The sequence below is a fragment of the Capra hircus genome, chromosome 16 (genome assembly GCF_001704415.2).
Source record: "Capra hircus breed San Clemente chromosome 16, ASM170441v1, whole genome shotgun sequence".
Lineage (NCBI taxonomy): Eukaryota > Metazoa > Chordata > Mammalia > Artiodactyla > Bovidae > Capra > Capra hircus.
In genome coordinates, this window is record NC_030823.1 from 3579335 (window position 1) to 3591917 (window position 12583).

The 12583-nt window shown below is 48.9% G+C and overlaps 1 protein-coding gene across 9 annotated transcripts in view; it reads left to right on the forward strand.

Annotated features, from left to right (window-relative positions):
• Window positions 1–12583, forward strand: part of SRGAP2 (SLIT-ROBO Rho GTPase activating protein 2) — a 255988-nt gene that overhangs the window by 225551 nt on the left and 17854 nt on the right. For all 9 annotated transcript variants that reach the window (XM_013970021.2, XM_018060075.1, XM_018060073.1 and 6 more), the window contains exons 15-17: window positions 1377–1454; window positions 2382–2516; window positions 4121–4226. In XM_013970021.2, coding sequence (XP_013825475.2) covers window positions 1377–1454; window positions 2382–2516; window positions 4121–4226 — 319 coding nt within the window. The remainder of the gene's footprint in view (window positions 1–1376; window positions 1455–2381; window positions 2517–4120; window positions 4227–12583) is intronic.

Genomic DNA, 12583 nt, shown 5'->3' on the forward strand with positions numbered 1-12583 from the left:
TAGAAAATGGGCTTCCTGGTAACCCCTGCCTTGTGGGCCTGTAAGCACATAAGCAATCACCACACACGGTGATTTTCCACGAGTAGTTCTACTGCAACAAACTTCAAAAAGACACAGTTTCCGTGCACGCTATTCCAGTGTGGTATTCAGGAATGCTGCCTTTAGAGGCAGGCTGCAGTGAAGGGCCAGCAGCTGGCACAGCGCCTGTGATACTCGCTGTGGACTGATCGCTCGTCTTTTTTGCTTATCTGATTTACAGCAGTGTATTGCTCTCAGGTGGACAGCAACGTGATTCTGTTATATATAGACATATGTCTGTTCTTTTTCAGATTCTTTTCCCATGTAGGTTATTACAGGATATTGAGTAAAGCTCCCTGTGCTGTACAGTAGGTCCTTGTTGACTATCTCTCACAGTGTATATATGTCAATCCCAACCCCCTAATTTATCCCTCCCCCCACCTTCCCCTTGTGAGTCTCTGTTTTATATATAAGTTCATTTGTATCCATTTTTTAGACCCCACATGTAAGTGATAACATATGATAATTGTCTTTTTCTGTCTGAGTTAACTTAGTATGATAACCTCGAGGTCCATCTGTGTTGCTGCAAAAGAGCATTATTTCATTCTTCTTATGGCTGAGTAATATTCCATTGTGTATATACACCACAGCTTCTTTATCCACTCCACTGTTGATGGACATTTAAGTTGCCTCAGTGTCCTGGCTACTATAAATAGTGCTGCAGTGAACATTAAGGTGCATGTATCTTTTTGAACTATGGTGTTTTGGGGATATATGCCCAGGAGTGGGATTGCTGGATCATATGGTAGTTCTATTTTTAGTTTTTTTAAGGAAACTCCACACTGTTCTCCATTGTGGCTGAACCAATATATGTCCTCCCTTTTTCATAAGTAGTGAGAGCACTGTCCCCTAGAACAGCTGAACAGTGTTAGGATAGCTGAGGTACTAATTATGATCTCACACCTCGGGAAACTCTGATCATGTCTAATGGCTTGCCTGCCATGCTCCTGGATCACATCCCTGATCCTGGGGGATAAGGAGGTGACAGAAATCACCTCTCTGCTTTGTAGGAGGGACAGAGAGGCAGAGGCTGGAAAAGGAACCTGCTTCATAGACTTGGTCAGAATCAGAAACGGCGTAGACGCCTCTGACTCGGTACTTTCTTTCGGCCAATGCCTCATATTCATTGCAGTGACCTCTCCACCATCTCTGTATAGGCTTTCTCCTCTGGCCTGAAGAGAAGAGACCGGATGCTTAAATACACACTGGCTGGGGGAGATGAACACTCAGCTAAGCTTGGCGCTGTGGTTGTGAATTTGCTTTTTTGTCTCCTTGATCACTGTTCCCTGTCTTTCTAGGGCTACAGCATGAAGGAATTTTCCGGGTGTCAGGATCCCAGGTGGAAGTGAATGACATCAAAAACGCCTTTGAGAGAGGTGAGGAAACAGCCTTAAAGATTAGGCCAGACATTTGCCAGTCCCCTGGGGTAGCGGCTCCACCCCTTCTTCCTTGAGAGGTACCCAGAGTCAGCAAGCCAGGATGCCTCCCTCTTTAGCCCAGCCCCTTCCCTCTGTAGACATCCTCCCCACCTGCCCTCCCACATGTGCGGGGAGACACCGGGGACGTCCCAGTGTCCCCCTTGCCAGCCCCTCTCTTCCTGCCTCTCTCCTGCAGATAGTCCACCCAAACCCAAGAATCTAACCGTGATATCTGGGCAGTTTGCAGCTGTGTCTGGAACCCTTGGTGTCAGGGCAGACACGCCTGTTCACGTAGCCCATTTATTATCTCGTGGGCTCTTAAGGTAGTGGGCAAGCTTTGGCAATTTCCATGCCTGTAATGGAATATATAGTTTCAATTTGAGGTTGGTCCTACCATTAAATCTAATTACGTCTAATAGGAAATTTTCCATGGGGAGCGCCAGCATGATCGTTCTCTTGCAAGTAGGTGTGCTTAGTTGCAGGCTGGGAAGGAGGAGAGCTAGTCAGAGGGGCTGGCCTCCCTGGCCACGTCTGCCTCCCCTCGGGCTCAGTCCCAGCCTGGCCCGCTTTCATGATGCTTGGGAGAGAGCCGGTTGCCGTGTCCCTTCCCTGGCCCATAGGGAACGTCCCTGAGCTAGTCTGGCACACGCAGATTCGCATTAATGGTCGCCTGTGCCCCTGCTCTGACCCCAGGGCCCCTGAGCCTGAGCAGCCTTTGCTTTTTCTGGTCCCTGGTTGCCCTGCTCAAGGCCGCCGTGCTGAGCAGAGAGCTGAGGGACTTCAGTGAAAGCTTGAGTAGGGCACTGCTTCCCTCCCAGCTCTGCTTCATCCTGCGTGGTTTTACCCCCTCACTCTCTCCTTCTTGGGGGCGTTTCTCACCCTCAGGAGAGGACCCCCTGGCTGGAGACCAGAATGACCACGACATGGACTCCATAGCTGGCGTCCTGAAGCTGTACTTCCGGGGGCTGGAGCACCCGCTCTTCCCCAAGGACATCTTCCACGACCTGATGGCCTGCGTCAGTAAGTACCCAGACCACAAGCTCACTTCTGGGCCGGAGCACCTTGTAGCAACAGGGAAATTTCCAGGTTTACAGTAATTTTTTTCTTTTCCTTCTGTGAAATTTCTCTTCCTTGGTGTAGGGGAGGAAAAAGAGTGACTTTTCAGGAAGGATCTGGACCACAAGTCAGAACTCCTGGTTTTTCTTTCTGATTCACTTTAAACTGTTTTATTTTGCTGGCCTTTATCTCTCTTAATATGTTCCTATAGAAAATACAGTCCTTTTCAGCCATTAGGAGCTCATACATTAGTCCTTGTGCTTTTCATGATACAAAGGGAGAATCCACGTGTTACCAATATTTCCTGCTTGTTGCTTTAAGCATGACATGACTTATCTGTGAGATGTGTTAATATGTATCCTTCTAGGAATTCAAGCCCTCTGCACATTCAAAAGTAGTGATACGATATTTTCTCAGAGAGTCTCTACTTTTCTTTACATAAAACAGGTATCTTAGAATTTCTCTGCCTCTTACTGTAAAATTTGGGGCTTGAAAAGCTGCTCCTGGCCATTTATTATACTGGAACACCCTCTCATTTGTTGTCCATGGAAACCTGGATTAATATTAGGTCGTTCTGAGAGCAGACTCCATTGAGATAATGGTTCCAGAGACTGGAGGAGGCAGTTCCTTTGAAATGAAGAAAGGCTCTCCCCCCAGATCAGTGAAGGTCTTCATCCCCAGCCCCAGCATTCCCGCCCCCAGTTTCCAGTTTGGTTTAGTACATCCCCTGAGAGCTCAGGAAGCCAGCTCCCTTGTTTTGTTGACTTACCGCTGTTTGTGGGACTCCTAGTGGACCTGAGTTCTGTGGGTGACTGAGAAGATGCACCCCTCACGTCTTCACGTCTTCCAGGGCGGGGCCTGGATGGGCGTGCTAGGAGATGGGGGTTAGTACAGGCTAGTACCCGGTGCCTTGGCTGCCCAGTCCTCCCCTCGAGGAGTGCTCCTGATCCAGTATCTCTCACTTCATTTTCACGGAAAGGCTCTCATAGAAAATGACAGTATCCACATGGCACAACGCGAATGTGGGAAAGCGGGCCCTGGGGAGGTCTGGGTCTTGGGCCATACCTGGAGTCAGGAAAGTTCTCTGGTTTTCTCCCAGTATCACTGCTTGCACGGGGGCCTGCCAGTTCTTGCCTCTGGCCACCTTTTGCCATCCCCGCTGCAGATAAGAGAGTGGGGAGGAAAAGCCAGACTTGTCCAGGGGCTGAGGGGTGTGCACGTGGAGCAGGCAGGGTGGGACCACCCCATGCAGGCCCTCCAAGGCTGGGGGACAGTCACAGCCGTTTCTGGGCAGCTCTTTGTTTTGGTATTGTCATAAGAGGGTGGCAGATGCTGTGGGGAACTTGCCCAACCCTTCTGTGCCAAGGAGCAGACATCTTAAGTCCTGCCCCAGCGAAGGGTCTAGAGCCCTGCTGCCAAAGCCCCACTGCAAGGAGCGCCTCACACTGGCCCAGTTCTCTGTAGGCTGGATCCGGCTGCTCTGTGTTGTACCTGCTGCAAGTCAGGGCCTTCTGACCACTAGTCCCTGGGATCCCAGTGGAGGGTAACACATGGCTTTCTTCTTTCAGCAATGGACAACCTGCAGGAGCGAGCTCTGCACATCCGGAAGGTCCTCCTGGTCCTCCCCAAAACCACTCTGATTATCATGAGATACCTCTTTGCCTTCCTCAATCAGTGAGTAGACGTCCCTGGGAGCAGCTGATCGGCCTTGGCTTCGGCCAGTGAACATTTATGTGGGGATCTATGTTGACCCCTCCAGACCAGTAAATACTTACTGAACACATGCTGGGTGTGGTTTTAGGAGGTAAAAATACCTTGTGAAATAGAGACAAAAGCCTAGATATCATTTGGCTCATGGTCTAGCGGAGGACACAGACAATAACAGACACATGAGGTAGTGATAAGTGCTTGGAAGAAGAATAAAGAAATGCAAGTGAACGGTCAGGGCAGGGGTGACGGAGGGGAGCCGGCACAGAGGGGTCGTCAGCAAAGGCCTCTGGGGGTTCGGTGTATGAGCAGCAGCCTGAGTGAAGGGAAGGAAGGAGCCAGGATCAAGGTCGTCAGGCTCACAAAAGTCATGGCAACACTGGGTTTGGATTTGAAGGAGCCGTTGGAAAGTTTGAAGCAGAAGAGTGTTGTGATCTGATTTTCTACTTTATTTTTAAAAGCTGCTTTGTGGAGAAGTTACCGTGCAGTGAAGTGAAGTTACTCAGACCAGGGAGGGAAGGGTGGAGGGTGGGGGAAGAGTCAGGTTTGGGATCTATTTGGAGCACAACCTGTACAGGACCTGCTGATGGGTAGGGTGCAGAAAGAGGAAAGAGAGAATTCTGAATTTTTGTCATGAGCAGTAGTGGAGTTGGGGAAGACAAGACGTGGATATGCTAATGTGGATGTGTTAACGTGAAGCACCTACTAGCCCTCCAGGTAGAGAGTCTAAGTAGGCAGGTGCCTCCCCCAGGCACCTCTGTCTTTACCTGTTGCTTTCACCACAGCACCTCCAGCAGCTAGGCCAGAGTGTATTAGGGAGCAACTTGAGGGCCGGATAAGCCCCATAGGTGTGTTCCCTTTAAATCCACTGCGTCTTGAAAGCACTGAAGCATTTAAATATTGGGAGATTTTACACTTAGAAAAATCTGGATTTCTGGCTTCTCTTAAGAAAATCATTAGATCTGGCAGTACTGGGTCTGACAGCCTCGTGGCTGCAGTTTCCTGTGGAGTAAGGGCTGCTGCCCGGATATAGTCCAGGGACCCCAGTTTACCAGTCCCATTTCTCCCCGATAACCCCCAGTGCTGAGGCTGAATTCAGTTGAAATTATCATCTCTCTGGCTTTATGCCTTTTCATATAGTGGGGAAACATTTCTATAGGTCTTTAAATCTTTTTTTTTTTTTAATGTGGAGGGGGTAATAAAACTTAGACTAAGGGTGTTTTAGCAGTTATTTCTTTGTGAAAATGAAGAATCTTCCTAGTGGGTTAGTTTCTGCTTCAGTGGACATTCACAGGCCATCTCAGGAGCCTCAGCCTGCCTGCAGACTAGGGTCAGCCTGCCTGCAGAGCTGCCTGGGTCAGGGGCCGCCGCCCCAGCCTCGCCCTGTTGCAGCCCGCAGCCCGCTGCCTCCCCGTGCCTGTGTCTGCACCATTCACTGGCCGAGCCCTGACTCAGTGCCACCACTGCCTTTAGTTGAGAACCCCCCATGACTCACGCAGGGTTTCACAGGCAGACAGAAATAGAAACCCTGGTAATGACTCTCGAGCCTGTTGGTCTCCTCGGGGCCACCAGGGCCACCCTCATCTCCCCTTGTGGACTGATACCTGCCCTCAGAGAGCCTGGTCTGCTCCCCAGAGCAAGAAGCAGGATGGCAGGGGAGCGGACAGGGTTTGGGGTGACTCCGTGTGTAAGCGCAATGCACCCGCTCTCTGCCCCGCATTTTCCTCCTGCTAAGTGGAGGGGCAGGGGGAGACAGGAGAATAAGCATCGTAAGAGCAGAAGATGGCCACTGCTGAGGGAAACGTGGAAAGTTTTACCAGTTCAGTTGATGACTTTTGTTGTGTTTAACTTCTCTTTATGGTTAAAAAAAGATTCTCATCAAAGTATTTCATTGAAAAGATGCAACATTAATACCACAATATTTCCGAAACTGATAGAAAAGACCATTTCTGCCTGCATGAGAAGGTGACAGGTGACAAGTGGCCAAAGTTGGCAGGTAGTTCCCCATGCAGACTCTGCCTGGGCCCCAACTTTAGGACCTCTCTCCTTTGCTGTTATGTGTCCTGAGGATGTGTGTGCTCTATTTCTGGCTATGGTCTTTTTTGGGGTTGTACAATCCTCCAGCCGAAGGAACTCTCAGAACTGAGACAGGTAGACAGACAGACAGACAGACAGGTATGAAACTCCTTGCACAGTACACCAGTGCTGTGTGGACTTGACCGGGTTCCACATATTTCTGTGTAGCTAGCGTCCAATCCCTTGTATGAACCTTGAGTACACGCCTGTCCAGTAGGCCTTGTGAATGATTAACATTATACTATGGAGAAAGCAATGGCACCCCACTCCAGTACTCTTGCCTGGAGAGTCCCATGGATGGAGGATCCTGGTAGGCTGCAGTCCATGGTGTCGCTGAGAGTCGGACAAGACTGAGCAACTTCACTTTCACTTTTCACTTTCATGCATTGGAGAGGGAAATGGCAACCCACTCCAGTGTTCTTGCCTGGAGAATCCCAGGGGCGGGGGAGCCTGGCGGGCTGCCGTCTATGGGGTTGCACAGAGTCGGACACACCTGAAGCGACTTAGCAGCAGCAGCAGCATCCTCATTGACTCTCAATTACTGTGTAACAAATTGCCCTAAAATTGAACAGCTTCAAACAAGGAGCCTTTATTGTTTGGTCCCAGGTTCTGTAGGTCAGGAGTCTAGGTGCAGCTTAGCTGGGGCCTCTGGCTGCAGGCTTCATGAGGTTGCAGTGAGTGTATAGGGGCAGGGCTGCAGTTTCTTCTGAAGGCTCGACTGGGAAAGGACCCACTTCCAAGTTCTCTCACGCAGTGTTGGCAGGACTCGGTTCCTTGCAGGTTGTTGGACTGAGGGCCTCCTTTTCCAGCTGGCTGTTGGCCGGAGGCTTCCATCAGTTCTTCGTCACATGGCTCACCTTCAGAGCTGTGCATGACCTGGCAGCTGGCTTCACTCCAAGCAAGGGAGAGATCATCCAAGACAGCAGCCAGTCTTTGTAACCTAATCTCAGAAGTGACAGCCCATCCCTTCTGCTAGCTCCATTCACTAGAAGTGAGTCACTAAATCCAGCCCACACACACAGGGACAGAACCACACAAGGCTGTGAGTACCAGCAGCAGGGACCATGGGGTTCATTTCAGAGGTTCCAGCCTCAGCAACTGTACCACCCAGTGGGGTTTTGCCCATTGCAGGTAACTCGCCCTCTCAGCTGCTGTCTCTGCTGCTTTCCTTTTGAAACCTGATTTCTTCAGATTTCTTCTTTCTTTTAGTCTCTTGCTAATCAAGTGAGGTCCACAGACCAGCAGCAGCACTGGGGAGATTTTTTTTTTTTTTTAGTTGCTCAGTCATGTCTGACTCTTTGTGACCCCAAGGACTATACAGTCCATGGAATTCTCCAGGCCTTCTCCAGAGGATCTTCCCAGGGATCAAACCCCAGGTCTCTCCACATTGCAGACTGATGCTTTACCAGCTGAGCCACTAGGGAAGCCCAAGAATACTGGAGTGGATTCTCCAGGGGATCTTCCCGACCCAGGAATTGAACCGGGGTCTCCTGCATTACGGGCGCATTCTTTACCAGCTGAGCTATAAGGGGGAGGTTGTGAGAAATGCAGATGCTCAGCCCCTCCTCCACTCCAGCCCCATGGCCTCTGAATCAGAATCTGGATTTTGACAGAATCCCCTGGTGAGTCATAGGCACGTGAAAGTCCGAGAAGCATTGTTCTGCATCCTCAAATATTGCTCCATAATCTGGAGAAGGGAATTGGCTGTGTTTCTCTCATTGTCAAGGCTCCCCAGCTGGTCTCCAGAAAAGCTGAGTCTTCTCTAAACGTCAGCATCTCTAGGGCCTCCCGGTTTGGGAAGTTTCTGTCTGTGGTGCTCTCCTGACTTTCACAGGAACGGACAAGTAGAATTGTGACTGGACTGTCTTGGAGGCTCACAGATGCTCATGTATTTACTCACGTATTTATTTAACATGTATTTATGAATCATTTACTGTGTGCCGGGCCCTGTTTCAGTTGCTGGCTATCTAAGATTGCATCAAACCATCAAAGTTTCTGCCCTCGTGGAGCCTGTGTGGCACATAGAATTGGAGGAAGACAGGAAAAACAAGTAACGCATGTCATATGTCGGGGGATATGGGCTGTGGAGAAAGTCTAAGCAAGTTAGTGGGCTGCAAGGCGTGAGGGTTTGCTCTTTGGTACGCAGTGGTCAGGACCACCTCACTGAGCAGGCGACAGTGGGCAGTGCTGCAGGAGGAGGGCCAAGAGAGAACGGGGCCCCAGAAGCCACATCACGCGTCTCAAGGAGGGTAAGATAATGCGACGACAGTTCAGCTGAGGAAAGGCCTGAGAACTGACTGAGCAGCGTGGGTGTCACTGGTGGCCTTGATGTGTGTTGTCTGAACAGGGGAAAATTCTGATGGTGTCAGTTCAAGTGAGAAGGGACGCTAACCATGGATAAAACGTGGTGGATCCTGCAGTGGGGTGGGATTCAGCTAAATGCTACGTAATTTTGAGTAGGTTAAAGTAGGAACACTTGTGTTGTGTGTATTTGACCACGATAAAGGGGGAGGGGGAGAGTAGGTGAGTGAGTCTGCTGGGACCGCCACGACAGAGTACCACAGGCTGAGAGGCTCGAACAATGGAAATTTGTCTCCTCACAGTTTTGGAGCCGAGCAGTCCAAGGTCAAGGTGCCAGCAAGGCTGGTTTCTGGGGAGGCCACGCTCCTTGGCGTGTGCTTGGCCACGGCGCGATGTCCTCACGTGGCCTTTCTTCTGAGCTCTCTGGGAGAGAGAACTTGGGTCTCTTTTCCTCTTCTCACAGGGACGCCAGTCCTGTAGGGTTTGGGCCCACCCTTATGGCTTCATTTAACCCGTAGTATCTCCTTCAAGGACCCATCCCTAAATGCAATCATACTGAGGCCTAGGGCTTCAACAAATGGATGGGGGAGAGGAGACATGATTCAGTCCATAACAGCAGGGGCAAAGAAACAGCAGAGTCAACAGATACAGACAACTCTCAAATAATTGTATGATAGAGGAAAGAGAACAGGACAGTAATTCGGTGTGCATAAGGGTTAAGAGAGAATTTTGTTTTTAAGATGCACGTTTGTATGCTAGTGGGGATGGGCCCCATAGGAAAGAACCGATGATGGAGGAGAGAGCAAGGGAATTGCTGGAGTGATATTCTTAAGGAGGGGAAAGAGGATGGGATTCACTGCATAGGGAGAAAGGCAGGCCAGTTACCAGACAAGGGAGCATGGAAGCTGGGACAGGTGGCCTTACAGGCGAGGGCAGCGAAGGAACGCCTTTGAAGGGCCATCGGAAAGAGTCAGCCACGATTCCCTTCCCCTTCTCATCGCTTAAGGAGCCTGTTGGGGAAGTCTGTTAAATCACAGGTTTATGGATTCTTAGCCCCACGTTTTGCCTGGGGCTGTGGTGAATACAGTTTCTCTTCATCCCTTTCAAAACCTGAAATCCATCCTGATGCATAATATCTTACCCAGAGTCTGTTGGTTGTTGCCAAATCAAACCCCCAGGGCCTGTGAAGTTTAAGGTTTTTAAGTGAAATATCATGTGTTTAAAACAGTCTGTTCAAAGCTTCTTGCTCTCCCTGAGGATTTAAGGTTTCGGTTTGAGGATGCAGAGCCCTCAGCTTGTTAGATAATGCCTGTCAGGAGAAGAAGATAGAGGACTCCTGTAAACCAGTTACTGCCAAACTTTAGCAGCCTCACTCTCCCTTCCCTGACTGGAATTGCAGATCCTGTGTCAACAAGCAAACTGGGCTTGAAAATCACAGAAAGTATTTCTTAAACATCTCCTGTGTGCCAGGCACAGTGCTAAGTGCTTTACACATATTACTTCATTTAATCTTCACAACAGCCCATCATGGAAGCACGTAATTGCCCCAATTTATAATGAAAAGATTAGGGAACTAGGAAAAAACTATGGTAAGCAATGGAGCTAGTACTCAAAACCAGATGTGCTTGATTCTAAAGTTCTGGGATGTTTTGTGTTTCTTTATAAATGTAATCAGAGAGACAAGTTTGCATCATTTAAAGGTAAAAAGTCCAGAGAAGTGCATGATAAAAAACAAGCTTCCCACACCAGTCCTGATTTTCTCATTGCCCCCAAAAAGCTTCTGTTCCTAATCACTACAGTGGACCTTTTGAAGGTGCTCAAAAGAAAATGAGCTTAAATCGATAAGGAGAATTCACTCCTGCTGTGGGCAGAAGCTAAAGAAAATAAGTACAGCTCTTAGAGGAGATGGCATGTATAGAAGTCGATGGTGGTGGTTTAGTTGCTAAGTCATGTCCAACTCTTGTGACCCCATGGGCTGTAGCCCGCCAGGCTCCTCTGTCCATGGGATTCTCCAGGCAAGAATACTGGAGTGGGTTGCCGTTTCCTACTCCAGGGGATCTTCCTGATACCAAAAAAAAAATTTAAGAAAGAAGGAGCTGTTACCATCATTATCCATTTTAGATATTTCTTTTAAAAATAAAAATCCAGTCTTTTAAGTCTCATACTAGGTATAACCTTCCTAGTCTTCAAGGATTGCTAACACTATTGTATTATATACAAAATTGTATGTATCTGTTGTGTGCTCGTGTGTGAATTTCTCTGGGTAAGAATCCTTAGTTTTTGTCAAATTCTTCAAGAAGCCTCTGTTCCTCAAGTATTTAAGAACTATGGATTTACCCCCCAAAACTTAGGTGTTCCAACTGTAGCTTGGAAAAGAGAGATCTTGGTTTGTATTTTAATGGGAGTAGGAAATGGACCTGAATCCATAAGAAGTAGACCCCACTCCACAAAGACATGTCCTCTCCAACCCTTAGAGTCCCTTGGACTACAAGGAGATCCAAGCAATCAATCCTAAAAGAAATCAGCCCTGAATATTCATTGGAAGGACTGATGTTGAACCTGAAACTCCAATACTTTGGCCACCTGATGCAAAGAACTGACTCAATGGAAAAGACCCTGATGCTGGTAAAGATTGAAGGCAGGAGGAGAAAGGGACAACAGAGGATAAGATGGTTGGATGGCATCACTGACTTCATAGACATGAGTTTGAGTAGGCTCCAGGAGTTGGTGATGGACAGGGAAGCCTGGCATGCTGCAGTCCATGGGGTCGCAAAGAGTTGGACACGAGTGAGCAACTGAACTGAACTCCAGACCTGGTCATCATAGCCACCTAGGAGCTGAGCCACCGTTTTTTTAGAAGACGGGAAAAGACTTCTCATCACTCACAGAGCTTAAACTAGGACCCTCAGTCCTAGTGTTTATTTCACTTTAGCCACCAGACTTCCCAGAAACTACTATTTTTTTCTTTCAAAACATTGTCAGATCACACTAAAGAAGCAGGGCCTTCCCCCTCCTTGTCCCTCTGTGAGGCAAGGAACCAGTCAGCCTGTGATGAGCCACAGTTCTAGTCTCAGGCACCTCAAGCCTCTTGTCCCTGCTGAGGTTCCTATGCTAATTATGTCTCCTGTCTCTCAAGTTTTTATTTGTCCAAGAAGTAGACTTGGAACCTTCTGCCAGCCTTTTCTGAATCTCTGCTCTCTTTTAACTTAGGAGCCAGGGGAGGGTTACAAAATTAAATTTTTAAAACTTTCGGTGATGCAGTCCAGACGCTGAGATCCATCAACTCACCCATCCCAGGCCTCCCTGCTTTGACCAGGTCCTAGAGAGCAGTGGTCTTCTGCCACAGCCGTTGTTTGTTGCTATCCCCACTGCATTCTCCCACCTCCAGGTCCTACAGTGATGCTTTCGGGGTGGGGCCATGTCTGAGTCTTCAGTGAAGGAGGGAAGCATCGAGTTAGAGAGAGACCAGCTTGGTAGTTTGAGTCTGAATTCTGGATACACCAGAAACAAACTGCCCAATTCTGAAGAACAGCTACTCAGATGAACACAGCTGACTGCCAGGCCTCTGGTTCAACACCAGGACTTTGGTATCATCTCAAGATCAGCCAGAAGCTGGTGCTGATGCCCATGAGGAAGGCAGAGCCCCTGAGCAGAACTCACATGTTTGCAGACTGTTGGGGTTGGGGGTACATCCAGAGTAGCCCAGCCTTCAATGTCTGGGCACACAGAGACCAGTGGGGACTCATCACTGAAGGGCTTGGGTCCCTGGCCAGGGTTGGAGGTGTGGCTGGAGCAGCTGCTGGTTGAAAAGAGGGAGTTCCTAGAAGACAGTACCCGATAATGATAATGCATCCAGGAGAAGCCTGCACAGAAGCTAAGCCACATGCAGACCTTTTCCTGAATAAATCCTGAATGTACAGTAGAGGAGGATATCCTGAAAATGAAAA